The following is a 19,676-nucleotide window of genomic DNA, read 5'->3' as shown; positions in this document are numbered from 1 at the left end:
AACCCAGGCTCAAGTTACACAGCAAGGGACAGAACTGAGACAAAGTCTCCATAAACTATGCCACAGTGAAGAGAACTGAGGTAGTTTTCACACAATTTGAGTTACATCTTTGGTATTTTATCTAAGCTTCATTTTTGACCATTTTTTTCCATCTAGAAATTGCAAAGTCGCATCGATGGGTAAAGTATTACCTAAAAATGAAGACGTTTGGAGAAAGAGTTTAACACCACATCAACAAAACCCAAGACAAAAACCATATGATTATCTCAATAGACACAGAAAAAGCATTGACAAAATTCAACATCCCTTCATGATAAAGACTCTTAGCAAGTTATGTATAGAAGGAAAGTATCTCAATACAACAAAAACCATACATGACAAACCCATTGCCAATATCATCCTGAATGAAGACAGGAACAAGACAAGAATGCCCACTGTCACCACTCCTATTTAACATCATATTGGAAGTACTAGCCAGAGCAATTAAGCAAGAGAAAGAAATAAAGGGCATCCAGATTAGACAGGATGAAGTCAAACTGTCCCCGTTTGAAGATGACATGATCATATATATAGAAAAACCTAAAGACTCTACTCTTAGAGTTGATAAATGATTTCAGAAAAGTTGCAGGATACAAACATCAACATGCAAAAATCAGTAGTGTTTTTATACTTCAATAACAAACTAGCAGCAAAAGAAATCAAAAAAGCAAGCCTATTTACAAATAGTCACCAAAACATGAAATACCTAGGAATCAATTTAACCAAGGAGATGAAAGATCTCTACAATGAGAACTACAAATCACTGCTGAAAGAAATTAATGAGGAAACAAAAAAATGGAAAGATATTCCATGCTCTTGGATTGGAAAAGTTAATATTGTGAAAATGTCCATACTACCCAAAGCAATCTACAGGTTCAATGCAATCCCCACCAAAATACCAATGACATTCTTCATAGAAATAGAAAAAACAACCCTAACATTCATATGGAACAACAAAAGACCTCAAATAGCCAAAGCAATACTGAGCAAAAAAAAATAAATAAAGTTGGAGGCATAACACTCCCTCCCTGACTTCAAATTAAACTATAAAGCTATAGTAACCAAAACAGCATGGTACTGGCAGAAAAACAGACACTCAGACCAATGGAACAGAAAAGAAAACCTGGAAATCAACCCACATACTTACAGCCAACTGATCTTTGACAAAGGCACCAAGAACATACATTGAGAAAAAGACTGCCTCTTTCATAAACAGTATTTGGAAAACTGAACATCCATATGTAGAAAAATGAAATTAGACCCATACCTCTCCCCATATACCAAAATCAACTCAAAATGTATTAAAGACTTAAATAAAAGGCCTAAAACTATAAAACTCCTAAAACAAAACACAGGGAAACACTTCAGGATATAGGACTGTGCAGACTTTATGAATAAGGCCCAGAAGCACAGGCAACAAAAGAAAAAATAAACAAATGGGATTATATCAAAGTAAAAAACTTCTGCACAGCAAAAGAAATAATGAAGAGAGAAAAGATAACCTACAGAATGGGAGAAAATATTTGCAAACAATGCATCCAACAAAGGATTAATATCCAGAATATACAAAGAACTCAAACAACTCATCCGTAAGAAAACAAGTAACCCAAGTAAAAATGGGCAAAGGAGCTGAATAGACATTTCTCATATGAAAATATACAAATGGCCAACAGATACACGAAAAAATGCTCAACATCACTCAGCATCAGGGAAATGCAAATCAAAACCACACTGAGATATCATCTCATGCCAGTTAAGACTTGCTATAATAAAAAAGACAGAGAATAACAAATGCTGGCAAAGATGTGGAGAAAGGGGAACCTGCCTACACTGTTGGTGGAACTGTAAGTAAGTGCAGCCTTTATGGGAAACAGTATGGAGGTTCCTCATACAATCCAGCAATCCCATTGCTGTTACTTCCCCAAAGGAATGGAAATCAGCATGTCAAGCGGATACCTGCACTCCCACGCTTATTGCAGCTCTATTTATAATAGCCAGGAGTTGGAACCAGCCTAATTGTTCATCGACAGACAACTAGATAAGGAAAATGTGGTATATATCCTCAATGGAAAACCACTTTACTGTAAAAAAGAATGAAATTTTGCTACTCACAGCAACATGGATGAACTTAGAGAAAATTATAAGTGAAATAAACCAGGCACAGAAAGAGAAACACGACATGTCATCACTCATAAGTGAGAGCTAAAATAAAGGAAGGAATGAAGGAAAGAAAGAAAGAAGGAAAGTAGGAAGGAAGGATGGAAGGAAGGATGGAAGGAAGGATGGAAGGAAGGATGGAAGGAAGGAAGGAAGGAAGGAAGGAAGGAAGGAAGGAAGGAAGGAAGGAAGGAAGGAAGGAAGGAAGGAAGGAAGGAAAGAAGGAAGGAAGGATCACAATAATACACTGAATGTTCAACAAAAAAGATAGAGAACAGAACTGTGGTTATTAGAGATGGGAAAGGGGGAGGGGGAGGAGGGTAATCCAGAAATTAGTTAAGGGTCACAAAGATTGATTAAGTTTTGTAAACATGGGTATACTAATTATCCTAATTTGATCACCACATATTGTACACCTGTATTGATATTCGATTCTTTATCCCCCAAATATACATAATCAATTATCTTCAAATTTAAAAAAACTATCAAAAAATATTGGTCATTGACATAATATTTTTAAATTGTTGATAGAGCTACAAAAAGAGCAAAAAGGGGTGGCCTGTTTATGTGGTATTCCTTTGTAACAGGGCAGGAAAGTGCTCACAGCTCTGTCATTACAGGTGGAAACACAGGGAGATATAATTTCCCATAACAGCGAGAAGAAACTACTCTTCTCCCATTCCTTACACTTACAAGCACCATGAGAGCAGCTCTGCTGTGGTCCCAACACGCTAAAGCGAATCATCTATCTCATAAAGGACTTGTATACAAATCAGACAAAGGGCTCTCAAAAACTCAATTAAGAAATAAAAGATAAATACGTGAGCAAATGTTTTTAAAACACTTCAAAGAAGATATATGGATGTCAAATAAGTACATGAAAAGATGCTCGACATCATTAGTCATTAGGAAAATGCAAATTACAATCAAAATGAAATAGCACTCCATGGCTGTGAGGATGGCTGAAATTAAGAGACCAGCGCTGGCAAGGATGCAGAGGAACTGGAATCTCATGCCATGCCAACAGAAACATGAAATAATAGTACAACCACTTTAGAAAACTTTGGCAGTTTCTTAAAAAATTAAACTTATTCCTTCCCTGTGATCTAGCCCATTCATCCCTAGATATTTACCCAAGAGAAATTAAACCATGTGTACACACAAATATTTATATACAAATGTTCATAATATCTTTATTTATAATAGCCCCAAAATTGGAAACAACTCAAATATTCATCAGACACCCATCCAATAGACGAAGAGATAATCTGTGATTAATCCATACAGTGGGATATTACTCAGCAATAAGAAGGATAAACTACTGACACATGCTACAACATGAATGAATCTCATAAGAATTATGCTAAATAAAAGAAGCCAGACCAAATAAGGTACATACTACCGTACGATTCCTTTTATATAAAATTCTAGGAAGTGAGAACAAATGTACAATGACAGAAAGAGGATTAGCGTTTGCCTGGAGATGGTGGGTCATGTGGGGAGAGGCGGAGGGAATTGATTACAGAAGTGACACAAGGTCAGGAGTGAAAGACATGTTCACTCTCTGGATTCTGGTGACAGTTCCATGGGGGTACACTTATGTCAAGACTTATTAACGTGCACACTTTAAGTACATGCACTTTATTGTATATCAGTCACACATCAATAAAGCTGATTAATAAACGGAAAAAGACAAGAACATAGCAGGAGATGGGTTAAGTCTTCTATGGCAATCCTCACAATACACTGCTCTGCTGCTGCTTCAAATAATGACATAACATTTCTGTTATATTAGAAGTAAAAAAAATTCACAAGTTACAAAACTGACGTAGAATCATCAAATTTCTAAAAATACACATTTCAGCCACTATGTAAAGAAAAATTTGGAGCATTATATAAACAAAGTTAGTAGAAGTGGGTTTTGCAGGAAAATAGAATTATACCCTCTGACTTGTATTTTTTGCTTCTCTGTGATCGACTAAGATTTTACCTAAACTATGCATCCTTTTGGGAATTATTTTTATAAGCATATCAGGTAAGAAACACTGCAACCCTGTACATTGTTGCCATTAGAACTTTAAACAGATAGAAACAAGAAAACTAAAGGTTTTATTTTACCTTTATCTATTCTTTCTCTAATAGCTATAGTCACAAAACATTTACACATAAAACATAGTCTCCAAATCACCCCCCATGCTGCACGGACACACACACACACACACACACACACGGACACACACACACGGACACACACACACACGGACACACACACGGGGACACACACACACACACACACACACACACACACACACAGCTTAAATCCTAACAGTATTACAGTGAGCCAGGTTACCGTGAGGCCTTAGGTACTACTTCCTCCAGAGTTTTTTCACCTTGTATTCTATCATCAAACATATTTTGAGAACCTTTACTATTATCCCAGGTGTCGTGCTAGGCAGCTATAACTTCCCAACAGGGCAAAGGAGATCAAATAGCAAGCTTAAGAGAGAAGGTTAAATAAAGTTTTCAGGAACAAAGCCAACCAAGAGCTACTTGTCATGTAATAGAAATGTCTTTCATTTTGGCATCACGAAGTAATTTACATTTTCTAAGAGTGAGTAAAGTTTTAGCATTGTGTCCATAATTATGATGAAGCAGTGTCCTAGGGACATTTAACCTCATGGCTGGAGCCAAGGACAGGCTGCTACAGAGGGGTGACCACCGTCGGGGTGGGTGACGGCATTGACTGTGGTACACTAACTGGGCTTGGGCACTTTATATTTGCAACCTTAGAATGGAACATCACAACATTTACTACACAGAGAGGTAGAAGAACAGTACAGTAGAAACCCTTTTCCCTGCGACCCAGACCTGTCAGTTGCGCTCCTGCTGCCACGTGTGCTTTCTGTACCTACCTATATTTAAATGATTCTGCAACGTCCTAAGGCACTGATCCACAAGAAACCAAACTTTCTAGGGAACTGTCTCTGTTTGTTTTCCTTTGTTTTAGATTTAGTGGAACAAGGTGGTAAATTGCAAAGTCATTTTCATTGCAGCGTGTCATTGGTTTTGTTTGTTACTCTTACGTACATTGTGACTAAGAGTAAGAGTTGGCAGTAATGAGAACAGAGAGCGCAGGAAGATAAACAAGGCTGAGGCTTATCATGAGCTTCTGTTATGACTCGTGGGCGGACAGACGGCTAAACTTGACGAGTGAACACCCTCTACCACCACGTTCTGGTATTTATCAATAACATGACTGATGTGTAACAACCTGAGGAACTTCGCTCGAGTCGAAACCCCAGCAAGTTCTAGAGAACACACACCCTGGACATTAAGGAGAGAAATGGTTCACCAGATTCGATCATTTACTAAACGTGCAGTATCTGCTATCCTTCAGGTAATAAGATGCTGGCCCACGTGGTCTATAGCACTGGGCATTCCATGCCTACCCTGAGAGCACCACCGTATGGCAGAGACCCCATGTTTGCTCATCTAAAAGCGGGGATACTGATATGTAAATCACAGGACTGTTGTCAAGATTACATTGAATGAGAATCTGCATTTAGCACATTCAAGGAGTAAAGATGAGTATGACACCCATAGCTGCCCCTGTTCTGTAGACAGGAAAAGTCTAGGCACTGTCAGAGGCTCTGAAGTCTCAGGAGCTTGGAAGGCTGTGAGGACAAATAAGACAATGATTTAAACATACCTCAAAACTCCAAAGGACAGATAAATGGCAATGCTTGGTTATCCCTTCTCAAGGAACACAGAGATGATGTTGCTAACCCACCAGGGCAAGAAACTGACTAAATTTGGGCCTTAAGTGCACTGCACAATTTTTCCCCTACCAATTTTCATCTCACTAAATCTTTCTGTCTTAAAATAATATTAACATGTTTACTTTGAAAGATAGCAAGTCAAAAAAGAGGCAACTGGTCCAGAAATAGGCTAAATTGAAAAGAAAAGCCAACGTGGTATTTAAAACCAGGTTGCTGATTCCCAGCAAGTGAGTGATGCATATATGTCCATAACTGCAGGCTGGCCTCATCAGGACTGTAGAGATAAAAAGAGCCAGTTCATGAAATCACTGTGCAAGTTGAAAATCTATTTAGCTTTGACCGGCTAGAAAAAAACAGGATGACTTCAAGAAAAAATGGAAGATGCAGTATTAGGCTGGAAAACAGAGATTCAAGAGGGGAAAACCTCACGCTGTTCAGCTGGTCCCAGCACTCACAGGGCAGGAAGGCTGTGCGCAGGACCTGCCTTCTCACACAGCAGGCAGCCCAACAGGAGGGATAAGCGGGCTTGAAGGAACAAGCCTGCATGTTCACAGGATAATCCCTCTGGATCTGTAAAGGGGAAAACCACATCAAAGAGAGAAAAATATGCAACAATCACTGTTGGGGAAAGATTTTTTCAAATAGTTGAGGGTATCCCCTGTGAAAAAAAAAATCCTAAAACAGGCAATCTTTTCTTCCCCTCTGCCACTCGACAGAAAGATGTACTCCTGGGCAAGGAGGGAACCTGCCTCTGGCCCTGCTCTTCAGAGGGTCCCCATGCTTTTGAGCACCTTTCTTCAAATATCCTAAGTCCCCTCTGGTGGTAGGGACTGGCTGTGCCTGGCAATGCCATCTGCCCAGGGCACTTGAGTCTGCACCAGGACCCGCATGGGCCCTGGCACCCATCTCTCCTTGCAGCATCTCTCTCCAGCCCTACCCCATGTGTAGGTTGGTCATATGCCCCAGCAATTCTGGGGCTCATGTCCACAGAGTTGTCCTGGGGAGTGGTGGCCAGTCCTGTTTCCAGGAAGGCAGCTGGTGAGCAGGGTGCTCTCTTTGGCTGCCATGGCATTTCCCGTATGACATCCCATGAGACTGGCCACAGCATGCTGGTGATATGCCCATCTCAAGCGACTCCAGTTGTTTTTACGGACAGAGGCCCCCAGCAAAAAATATCTGCTCAGGGCCACAATCCTCAAGAGGAGAGGGTGAACACTGATTTAGACTCAAGTCATCAAGTTAGAATAGAAAGCAGTGCAAAAAAATTTTTTTAATTAGAGAGAAACAACCTTGTGTGAATACACACACACACACACACACACACACACACACACTATATATGTAATTGATATTTTTGTATTGATCTGTTAAAATCTTATTTACATGCATAAATTTGGTTTCCAGAGACATAATATCTTTAATTCTTCATTTCCTATACTGTTTCACCAAACACCCATTTCCACTTGGGGGCAGGGGGAGGGGAAACTGACTGACAAACTCTGGCTTAAACAAAATTAAATGGGGCTTTTCGTGCAGAACTTCTCAGAGCCTTGAACATGCTGACATGAATTATTATAAGGCAAAGAGATGCAGCCCCTCCCAGTCTCATGTGACCAGAGACCCCCCCTTTCAGAGCATCTGAGACTAGCGTTTTTCAAAAAAACACTTTAGAAAATGCTGTTTTGAAAGGCCAATGCAGGGACACACACACACACACACACACACACACACACACGATTTCTATTTAAATTCTTGGGTGGGAAAAATAGGGAAGGGAGTGTTTGTCTTTTGGAAGGTCCATTTTTGTAAACAAAGAACCAGAAAAGCAAGGCAATGCTTGTGGTCTGACAATCAGGCATCTCCCTGTGCGCAGTTACAAACATTTCCCAGAGAAAATTCTATGCTATATTTAATATCTGGGCCATTAGAGGGCTCTGTAGGTCTGATGGATTTGCTTTCAATCCCAGGACAAACTCAAGAATCATCACTGTGATGATGCTTGGTGTAGAATACAAACAAATCCATCAGAGATTGGGTATATTTCAATCTTCACATTTTGAGCTTCTGGACAGGATTAACATAAATGCTTTTCTTCCCCATTAAGCGCATGATAAAAATAGCCAACTGGGACAAGAACCCATCTTCTAAATGTAGGATGACTCACTTAAAAAATTAATATTAAAATAGAATGTAAGCGGGTCATTCTACATTACTCTATGGACCAGGAGGAAAACCTTTCCAGGTCCATCTCAGCTTTCTAGTTGTCCGTGCTCTGTGTCCTCACGGTCAGCATCCAGTTGTTCCAGGCACCTTTATTTACTCTCCTTTACCCATGTACTTGTGCACTGCCAAATACACTACTGTCCAAATGATACAATCTATTCACTCACAGTCTGTAGCTTGACAAATGATCAGATCAACACGTCTGACACTACAAGCACATGTGCATATATGTGTATACGTGTGGGTGTGTCCAGTAGTCCTGAATACGGAACATTGTAAGTCACACTGCTTTCAAAGTGAGCAGATGAAATGGTCAGTCACAGCACACAGTTGGATCAGCTGTGTATTTCCCTGGAAGAAACTTCTAGTTGAGTGGGCTACTTTGCTAATGGTCAATGCTATGTACCTCGTGGAATCTTGATGGCTTAAAGCAGTGGTTCTCACAGAGTGGTCCAGCAGCAGCCTCGGCATCTCCTGGGACCCCACCCCAGACCTGCAGAGTCAGAAACTCTGCTGGCCGAGCTCACTTAACACAGAATGGCTATTTATATCTCCAGAGGAACAGGCAGCTGAGGAAATCGTGAGGAGGCTTCAGGAAAAGGCAGCATCATCTGTACAGTTCCACATAAGCTAGACTGTATCACTCAACAAGCCAGAAAGTAGACTGAATACAGATCCTGCCTGTCTGCCTCTCTTGACATCTTGACTTGAGACAAGTGGCCATTTAGTCTATGGAAATGATTAGGTGCCACAGCCATGCTGCTTCTCAGATTCAGAAAAATGACAGAAACCCCCTTCTGCATCCTTCCCAGATTAAAAGAAAACAACGTAAATGAGGCTGTACCCAGACAATGCACCTCCATAATGTCTCTGGTGGTCACTTCTTGCAGACTTGCCTGGCAGATGAGGTGCTGGTGTGGAGGGGTGGGGTGGCCCTAGCAGGAGCAGCCGCAGCTGAAGGACACGTCCCTTCTGGAAGGTGTCCCCCACTCCTGACTCTCTCATCACCTCACTCAACTATACCGCAGGAGTTAAAGCTCCCACAGTACACAAGGGCCTCTCCTGGCACTTGTAGTTTTCAAAAGTGCTTTGATTCTCCCCCGCCCCCCCATGAAGGGTCCTTATCTAAGAGCCAGTAAAATGCAAATAAAAAATAAAAAATTAAATTAAAAAGACGGGACATCTCTGAACCTCGTCTTTACTTCATCACTAGTCTGCGGGCCACATGTTTGCCACCTTGGGTGCCTCACCTACGGAATGGGGATGTCCTCAGCTATGCACACAAGGCTTCCAGGTGACCAAGTCTCTGTGTGATGGAACTTAGGAGATGCTCTTGGGGTCCAGGTGAAAGCATTTGAGCAAGGGTGTCATCACCCTACAGCACTCCCAATTTGAAAATTCACACTGCGAAAAAGGGAATGAAGCCGGGAGGCAGAATATACAAAGGACACACAACCTGGAAACAAAACTGCTCAAGTCTGGGGCCAGGGCAAGGCGCAGATGCTGGGTAAGGTCATGTGCTACGAAACAGCTGTCCCAAAGGCATCTCTGCAGTCACAGACACTAAGTGTTTCCAGGCACTGGAAACACACAGTCCCCCTCCTCAAAGCAGCACTAAATCACATGCCACACCCTAGTTAGCTTACCAAATTCAGGGGCGTGTGCAAGCCACAGGAGGAAAGCAAGAGCTCAAAGCATCACGCCTGTGGATAAATGTCCTTAAAAGAGATGACAAATCGTGGTTTGCCCTGCGTCGCTCCCAAGTCTCTATTTTCTGAGCTCCCTGTATTTCTGATGCACTACCTCTGCTATTATCAGCAGGATGTGATTTAACTGGGATGTTATAGGTAGTGTTGTTATCGATGTGCTCAGTAATTACAGTATTGCTTTAGCACCTCTTGCAAGATGTTAACATTATCTCTGACCCTGAGAACACTGGGAGGACATGGTGTTGGCACGATTTCTCTGGGGACTTTCACTTGTAAAAGAAAGGGACAATTTCCATGGAATTAGGAGCAGCTCTGGAGGTCACCACTACTCTTGAGTCAACGAGGCAGCCATCTGCTAGCAGGGACAGGTTGGCAGGTAGCTGCAGCAGGCCATGTTCACCCAGGTGTCTTTGAGCAGCAGGAACACCAATCTGTCCATGTGCTGAATCATGTCAATGATACGATGCTGCCAAAGGGCAAGACTTAGAATTATCCACCTCTTTTAATTTCATCTTCCCGTTCTCTACTAGGAATCAATATAAGAGAAATAACAGAAGGCCCAAACATGAACCGCTGTGTGTACAGACGCTCACTGAGGTGCTGGTGGGTAACAGAAAGATTGGAAGCAACCCGGGCCACCAATCAGGGTCGGTTCAGCCACCTGAGAGAGCACTGCGGGCAAGCGTGCCTCTGTGAAGACACGTTATGACATAAAGCTGCTCGATAAAATTAAGTAAAAAGTCAGGAATACATAACAATACAATCTGGATTTTATGGTGCAAAATTGACGCGTACTCAGGGAAGAAAAAATAAATAAAAGAAAACAGACCAAAGTGCATTATGGTTATGTGAGGACGGAATGATTTAAATGACTACTAAAATCCTTCATTTTATATTTTTATGTAGTTTTCCACTTTTCTACAATAAGTATTTACTTAAAAAACATAAGAATATTTTCAAATACGGTGTACCTGCCATTGAAGAATGCTTGAGACAAACGAAATTAGAACAAACCTGAATGACGACTGAAATCTTGCTGCTGGCTCTAATGCTGGCCACTTCCTCTGAGCTGACCCTGAGGGTCCCTCCGTCATGGCACCTTCCAGGCATCCCAGCTCTGAACCGGGCACACTTACCTGGGAAGGTGTCGTCACACTGATTTCTGGAACAAAGTTGTCCTCAAAGAAACTGATGATGTTCTCCTGCTGCAAGTCCTTCGTTGGGGTGACTTTAGGCAGAGGTGGGACAGGGGGCCCTTTCCTCGTCTGCAAAGCATTAAATACAAACAATGATTCAGCCAGAGAGGGCAAGTGAGACATGCAGAAATGTCACGTGAGCAGAGCTAGGTGGACAGGCTCAGCTCTGCTTGAACCTCAGACCTGCAGATGAACAAGACGGCCACCCGGGCTAAGGAGGCTGTCTGCCTGGTGGCCCCTGAGCTTTGACAAGCAGCATCCAGGAGCAAAACTCAGCTACGAGAGGCCATCAGCTCCACACAAGTGCTGTGCACAGGGCTGCGGGCCAGGTGCCCACACCTTCACAGTCGAACCAAGGCAGCACCTTCTCGGAACTACACTGAAAGTGATTTCTCACCTCAGCAATGACCAGAAGCTCAAAACTAAAATCAAGCAGCTCTTTACTGGATCTGAGAGACCAACTCCTGGCAGCTTACATGTCACGTTCCACTGCAGGGTTACAAAAAGTAAGACCTTGAGAGGCTCCTCTTTACATATGTCTTCTTACCACTTTCCTAGTTTCACACTTAGTTGAACTGGACTGGGGACTTCAACTGTCCCTACAGGAATTTTATTTTCACCCAAAGTAGGGAAAACAGGGTGGCGAATTTTCTATAATCACCTTTGCCTGGTTCTTACTCCTTCTTTTCAATCATTTGTTCTGCACAGTCTTACTGAGTGCCTGCTCGTGTGCAAAATGCTGTGGGTGATACAAAAACTGAAGTGACACATAAATGTAACTGCTTTTCTCAGCAGAACTTGCCCTGGCTGTCACCTAACATGCTAGGAGAGGAAGGTGTCATGCAGAAGGCAGGATTACATGGCATCTGGAAAGAGAGGGATCTGCAAGCCAGAGATGGGAGAAGAGGGCAGCGAGCCTGAGGAGGTTGGGAATGTGGAAAGAAGTCCCAGCAGACCCACATCCAGACACGCGAGGAAGCACAGAAAGTCAAATAAGAAAAACAGGTGGACTTCTTAGTGACCATTGCAAGGCCTAAAGCCTCACACCTCAGTCTCCCCAACTGGAAACTTCTCTTAATGCCTCAGCACTATGGAATGATCCCAGATGGGGTCACCCCACTATGAGGCCTTCTATCCCCCAGAATATTTCATCTCTTCCTACCTGCGAAGGTGACCTGGGCCGCACAGGTGCAGGAGACGCAGGTGCTAGCACATGGTTCGGACTTGCTGTCGGGCTCGGGAGGGGTGAAGGCTCCTCGGGTGGGGATGGCGTCTTTGCAATGCGCAGAGGACCCGAATCGCTGGAAGAAGACAGGGCATGATTCCAGGGGCCTTCTAAGGAAGGGTGCTCACTTGCTCAGAGGTCCCTCCACCCCAGAGACGTCCTGATGCACAGCAGGCACTGCTTGTTACCCTGCTCCCCACTCTAGGTTAATCCCGGTTGTAAGTAACAGCAGCGGTGGTGCGTGGTACCATTGACTGTCCACTGCATGCCAGACCCCACTCCTGTTAGTGGTTATCTTATCTTCACAGCGACCGCACATTCCTGTCCCCACTTCACAGGGAGTAAAGAGTGACTTCAAAAACACTCTGAAGTCACCCAGCGATTCGGTAGATCTGAATTCAGGTCTCAGTAACACAAACCCCTCTCTTCCCACCACACCAGGCAAGCTGGATAAGAATTCTCCAAACACAAGCTGAATCACATAACCTAGTTTACTTTTGATTTACAAAAGAATCTTGTCATGCCACAACCTATAGAAAAACCTTTTCTGAAAAGTGTAAATTTACCTTAAAAGGCATCCTTAGGATCGTGTCAGTAAAGATTTTGTAAGAGTGTCTTCTGCTAACATTTGGAAATATACTCACTAATTATTCCTATTTCTACACCTTATAAAACAATGACTCAACTCAGACACCTTGAAATGTGCAAACCCATCATGTGATAAAGGAGATTCACTGAGAACCCACCGTGTTCCCAGCATGGGGACAGATGCCTGGGAAGAGCCCAAATGTGATGACTAAGAGGGCATCAGGACACGTGCTACTCTCTAGGAATTTCTAAAATCTACAGCAGGAAGGAGCAGAGTCTGCACCGCAGAATAAAAGAGCACACACACGGCAGCATGGTCTGCACATCCACGAAGCCGAGGTAAGCGGGACCCATAGAGAGAACACAGACACGCCGCGTGACTGGGGCCACGTGCCCGCAATCATGGCCTCTACAGGAAACACGGCCCGGGTCTACACTCAACAGAGACCCCACTGAGCTCACTCACCACCTCGTTCTGCAGAGGAACGTCAGAAAAAACAAAAGGAACATTTGATAAGTGGTCGTGGCCCCGCGTTCTCTTCCCTTTATCTGATTCAGCAACACTGAACTTTTCAGAGGCATCCATCCCTCTCATTTCCACGTAAGGAAGCAACCTTTAATGTTCTCGTGTGCTTCATTTTGAAAACACCTCAATGTCATTTTGATATTCCTATTCTAATTCTTCCTTTGTTCCCAGCCCAACATGGAAACAACTGTATTTATACCAGTAACTCTGCCCTGATCATGCATTCTTTTAGGCCATGTTCTTTCCCTTAGAGAAGCTCTACTCACTGCTCGCTTAGTATAGCAGCCATAGCAGAGGCCACAAGTAACACTAAGCCAAAGAGCACAGGTTAAGAAAATTTGCAATCTCCAGAGGGGTCTGACCGTTAGCATATGCAGGTGTTAGTGCATGTGCAGGGGTACGTGTGTTGTAGGTGTGTGCCCATGAGTGTTTGCACTGACTGATGTTAAATCACAAATACGGAAGGTCAGGACTGCATAGCAACTTAGAAGCCCTGAATTCAATAGTATCTTAAATTTTTCTGTTGGTTACAAAATAATGAGACCTTTCAACAGAGATGTTATTGAACTTACTCAAGGAAGGCAAGGCAAGTTAACAGCAGAGTCATCAAACTAGAAGCTGGGTTTTCCGACCCGCAGCCCAAGGCTCACTGCCTGCCCTCTCTGAGTGTGCAGAGCTGAGAAGGATGGACTCAAAGGGACTCCTGAGTCACAGGAGGAAGCTGGGGTGAAGCTGAATCCTGGCAACATGGACAACTCACTTAGGGATCACGGGCCTTTGGTGAACCTGGCTGGTGCACCCACCACGGCAGTGTGCCATAAACAAGAACAACGCGGGGCCGGCCAGATCAAGAGTCAGCAGCAGAGGGGACAGTGAGCTCCCTGCTGCTTCCTCTTTCCCTTCTCAAGACAGATTCACTGAAGATGTCAGCACCAATGACAAGAATCAGGACTAACTGTCACAGGTTTGGGAATTCCTCTCCTCTCTAGATAAAGTAACAAGTACACGACTAGAAATTATACACGCAAACTTCACACCCTGGCTAGCAGGTCTTGTGGAAAGCACAGAGAGGCAGACAGTTCTATCAGGACCTTGAGAACCCTCGCCGGCAAGTGAAAGCCAGAAGTCAATGCGGAAGCACAGGGCAAAGGTCAGTGCCAGGCCTGCATGGAAAGGCTCCTCTGTGACGTTTACAGGACGGATGAAATAGACAGGCGGTGCACAGATGCAGGAACCTCTGCAGCAGCACAGTGATGGTGCACAGGAACGGACCGGGCCCTGGGGAGCCGTGGCCTACCTGGGAGCGCCTTGGATAGTGAAGGCCTTGTCGGCGTGCTGGTCGCCCAGCTTCGTCATCACTTCAAACAGCTTGTGGCAGAGCTAAAGGGACAGAGGTCATTTGTCTGTCAGCTGCAAGTCATCCTGGTGCCAATTCAAGCTATTCCCCCCAAGAAAGAAATTGTTTACTGAGATACTAAGAATCTTGTGATAGTTTGGATGGCCTCGGGATAACTGAAATTCTGCATATGCTCCAAATTTACAACCCCTGTCAAAACAGAAATAAATGAAACATAAACTGAAAAAAAAAAATCAAAACGTAATTATTAATCGGAGTATAGAGCAGAAAATAAGAGATCATCATTTACATTGACTCTACTACAAATAGTCACACAACCACCCTGCTGAACAAAGAACACATCAATCAACAACGGAGCTGTCTGTTATCTGAATATTTTGAGACCAGTTTTTCATCAGCCTAAAGTACCACTTGAAATTTCAACTTTATAAACTAAAGAAAAAAAAAAATGAGACTGTGAGACTGTGACAAAATCTTCAAAAGATACAGAGAACTATCTGGTCACTACCAAAAAACTGCAGAAATACTACTAAGAATAATAACACACCACTAAAAGAAACATGCAAAATGGTGAATTCTTTGGATAATGCTGTGTCATTTCATTTGCTTCCAAAGTAAACCTTTATTTTATTTTCCATATGTAAAAACAATCATCACTACTTACCACTGCAATTTCCTTATGAAACTTGGCCTCAAGGCTGGAGACGTTTTTGAAAGTATTGACATAAAATCCAACTCGTCTACCATGTGGAAACACCGAGAGGAAAGAAGACAGGGAAAGACAAGTCAGCAAAAATGCATTTTTAATGGCAATTAAATGTATTAAAACCGGATTTTCTAGATACAATTATGAAGAACATCAGGTTAAGTAAAATACCCAAAGTATGCCCAACTTTTCTTCATCTGCTAATGAACAGAAACATCTTTTGGCACAGAGTACAGCCTCCCCCCAAATTCAGTTACTACCCTAAGACAGTGGTTCTCAAACTTTAGTGTGTGTAAGAATCACCTGCAGGGATGCTTTCTGATTCAGTAGGCCTGGGGGGTGGGGACTGGGAATTTGTATTTCTAACAAGTTTCTAGATAATACTGCTGCTGGTGGTTCAGACGACACTTTTAGAACCACCTGCCCTAAGAATCTGTTTGTATTTTAGGTAAATAGTTTGTTCAGTCCTCAATTTTAGGTCCCTAATAGTAAGCATAACAGCCAGATACAGATCCAGCCTACAACCCCAGGATAAGCTCCCTCCATCTCTAAATGAGGAACCTTTGGATTCTGTATTGAATCAATCCTTCTGAATCCAAGAAAATTACTACTTTAACTCATGTTCTTGTTTCCATGACATTCTCAAAAATAACCCAGAATCCTGATTGTTTATTTAGATTCTAAATCTAAATCCAGAACCGAGTAGGGACTTGGGTACCAGAAACATTAGGTAAACTTAATACATAAGCATATATTCAGAGAATTTATAATACAAGGGCACTTCAGAAGGTTTGTAGAAAATGGAATTATGAGGTAAAAATAAAAAATGCAGACTTTATTTTTCAACATAATTTCCATCAAGTTCAAGATGCTTTTGTAAGCAATGATACAGCCATTTAGGCCATCCCTAAAGAACTGAGGGTCCTGGGAATTTAACCATGTCAATGTAGTCTTTTTCATATTATTAGCTAAAGAAAAATGGGTGCCCTTTAAAGATTTTTAAGAGTTAGAAACATAAAGAAGACAGAAGGAGCCAAATCAGGACTGTAAAGTGGATGCCAAATGATTTCCCACCAAAACTCTCACAAAACTGCCCTTGTTAGACAATAGGAATGAGCAAGAGCATTGTCGTGGTGGAGGAAGACTCTCTGGTGAAGCTTTTCTGGGCATTTTTCTGCTAAAGCTTTGGCTAACTCTCAAAACACTCAGAATAAGCACCTGTTATCATTTTTTTGCCCTCCACAAAGTCAACAAGCAAAATGCCTGAGTGTCCTAAAAAACTATTGTCATGACCTTTGTTCTTGACCCGTCTGCTTTTGCTTTGACTGGACCACTTCCACCTTCTTGGTAGCTATTGCTTTCATGTGCTTTGGATCGTACCGGTAAAGCCATGTTTCATCTTCTGTTATAATTCTTTGAAGACATGCTTCAGGGTCTTGATCCCACTTGTTTAAAATTTCCATTGAAAGCTCTGCTCTTGTCTGCCGCTGATCTGGGCACAACAGTTTAGGCACCCATCGAGTGGCAAGTTTGCTCAACTTTGATTTTTCAACCACAATTGTGTAAGCTGGATCAAGTGAGACATCTATGGTGCTGGCTATTGTTTCTGCTGTTAATTGTTGGTCCTTTTCAATCAGGGCATGATCAATATTAATGTTTTCCTCACAAGTTGATGTGGATAGTCAGCTGCTGCAGGCTCTATCTTCAACATCACCTTGTCCCTCCTCTTAAAATGAGTTCTCCATTTGTAAACTGCTGATTTCTTTGGGGGCATTGTCCCCATAAACTTTTTGTAAAGAATCAATAATTTCACCATTCTTCCACCTAAGATTCACCATAAATTTGATATTTGTTCTTGCTTCAATTTTAGCAGAATTCATGTTGCTCTGGTAGGGGATCTTTTCAAACTAATGTCTTACCCTTCTTAGTGCCTCAAACTAGAGCCTGTTGAGACATACTATAACAAGTTAGTAGGAGTTTCTTTTGGTGCAAAAATTTTTTGAAATCCATGCAAAGTATTTTCATAATATGCACTTTCCACAAACTTTTTGAACACCCCTCGTATAGCTGGGGAATAAGATGTGCTTGTACACAGTAGGCACCCATCTTATTTAAACAATGAGATAAAATAATAGGGAAAAAATGGGTTTCTTGTGGTTGAGCTGAATCTTGTGAGTTGGATTACAATAAGCAGAGGTGAATGAATGTTCCATCACCAAAAAAGTAACAGAATCAGTGCCATCTAGGTACTTTTGTGTGTTCCCTCATTTAATTCTCATCACTATCCCCTGAGGTGGTGATCCCCATTTTATATGCAGGAAAACTGAGGCAAAGAGCAATTAATTGTCCAAAGTCACACAATTAACATGTGGAGAACCAATATTTAAACCCAAAAGGGGAAAGAGTAGAAAATCATGGAATGTTTGACAAAAATGCTGCTTAAGCATGAGTATTGTTATTTTAATGCTACTGAGCTCCCTGCATCCCCATGAATTAGGTGGTTTAGAATTTTAAACAAAATAAAAGCTAGAAGTCCAACTCAGAGACTCAGAAATGAAACAACTGTGGAGTGGTAAATCCATCCCACCAAGGAGACTTGTTTCTTCTATGGCTTATCCTCTACCTTCAATATCTACCCATGTTCCACTTCATCTTAATTTTCTATACCTATAGTGATTGTGTGGCCCTGATTTTACATATTTTTATTTTAATTGATTTCACATCATATACTTATTCATGTGTGTGTGTAAATCTATACACACACGCAATAATATGTATATGATCTATACACACACACGAATAAACATACATATGCATATAGACCTGTACTAATAGTGAAAATCCTGCCAGAGTAGGTTTGGAAGATATGAGTAGAACATATTTGGGAGGGTCAGCCCTGGGAGATGAGAGCCTGATGAAGCGGATGGTTCTCTGGGGCAGAGGCCCTTGGCAGACCACGAAGTACAACATTCATCTGCAGGCAGTGAGCAGCCCCCAGACGTGTCTGAGACAGAGGAAAGGAGAGGGCCCGCACCTGCACTTGAGGAAGCTAACTAAGGCAGCAGCTGGAAGGGAGAGGAGAGACACTGCAGGATCCCTAACAACACTTTGGAGAGAGACCCCACTCACTGCATGGTTTGCAGAAAAGTCTTCCTGGGGCACTTTGAGTGGCAACTCGTGACCCCTTCCCTAGGACTCCCCCAATCAACAAAGACAATAATTCTGAATACCTTTTCTCCTCCAATTGTTCAGCAAAGGACCTATCCACCTCTGAGTACATGCATACTGGTGGGCTAAGGTGGCTCCAGGAACTTACAGTCCAGCTAGAGAAGCACCCAGGGGGCTGATATATGAACATATGCTCTATTCATACTAAAAATCATATATGTTAAAAGAAGCAGGATACAAAATGGCATGTGAATGTTAAGGTACTACAAAAGGCTATACACAATTAAATACCAAAACGAGTGGATATGGGCAGAAAGAGCTCAAAAACCAAGAAAAAAAGGGGAGTAATGGACCCTGTGCCAGCTGCAAATATCTTCTTGAGAGGACAAACTGGGGCTGCCCAGAGGATGGGTCAGATTTAAATGGAAGGTGGAAACAGATGACGCTGAAGTTGATTGGCATGCATGCATTTATTTTCATTGACTGTTCACTGCGGCAGGCAAAACCCTCATGGACATCCATTGATTAAAACCTTGTGCACAGCCTCAGCCTTTCCTTAGCACAGGTCTCTTGAGCATAAACACTGTGAGAGGCCTGGGTAAGGGAAGCTGCGATGTTCACTGTCAGCTGCCCGCTCCAGGCTGGGCCCTTTCCAGGACCTCAGCTTTGAATATCACCTTATACACAACCTTCATAAATTTTACAGCCAAGAGTCAGCATCTCACTGACTTTCAAATTTACACTCCTTGGATTAAAATTAACACTCCTCTGTTCATTCATTTATGGCCCATTTGTATTTTTCCCCTGTGGATCACCTATCGATATTTGTTATTTCTTAGTGTTTGTTTTTTTCTTATCAATTTGTAAGGGCATTTCTTCTAAACATACTGAACCTTGGAAACATTTAGCAAAATAAGAATACCCATTCTTCTATGTTTATATTTTATTTTCTGATTTACAGCGTATCTTAAGTTGTTTATCAATTATCATTTAGAGAAATAAT

The 19,676-nt window shown here is 42.3% G+C and overlaps 1 protein-coding gene across 2 annotated transcripts in view; it reads right to left on the bottom strand.

The window, feature by feature from the left end:
• AMPH (amphiphysin) overlaps positions 1 to 19,676 on the bottom strand; it is a 238,688-nt gene that overhangs the window by 54,383 nt on the left and 164,629 nt on the right. For both annotated transcript variants that reach the window (XM_063113943.1, XM_063113944.1), the window contains exons 8-11: positions 15,464 to 15,539; positions 14,740 to 14,822; positions 12,266 to 12,404; positions 11,044 to 11,172 (exon numbers count right to left, since the gene is read on the bottom strand). In XM_063113943.1, coding sequence (XP_062970013.1) covers positions 11,044 to 11,172; positions 12,266 to 12,404; positions 14,740 to 14,822; positions 15,464 to 15,539 — 427 coding nt within the window. The remainder of the gene's footprint in view (positions 1 to 11,043; positions 11,173 to 12,265; positions 12,405 to 14,739; positions 14,823 to 15,463; positions 15,540 to 19,676) is intronic.

Source organism: Cynocephalus volans, chromosome 11 (genome assembly GCF_027409185.1).
Source record: "Cynocephalus volans isolate mCynVol1 chromosome 11, mCynVol1.pri, whole genome shotgun sequence".
Lineage (NCBI taxonomy): Eukaryota > Metazoa > Chordata > Mammalia > Dermoptera > Cynocephalidae > Cynocephalus > Cynocephalus volans.
This window is presented reverse-complemented; position numbering and strand designations above follow the sequence as displayed.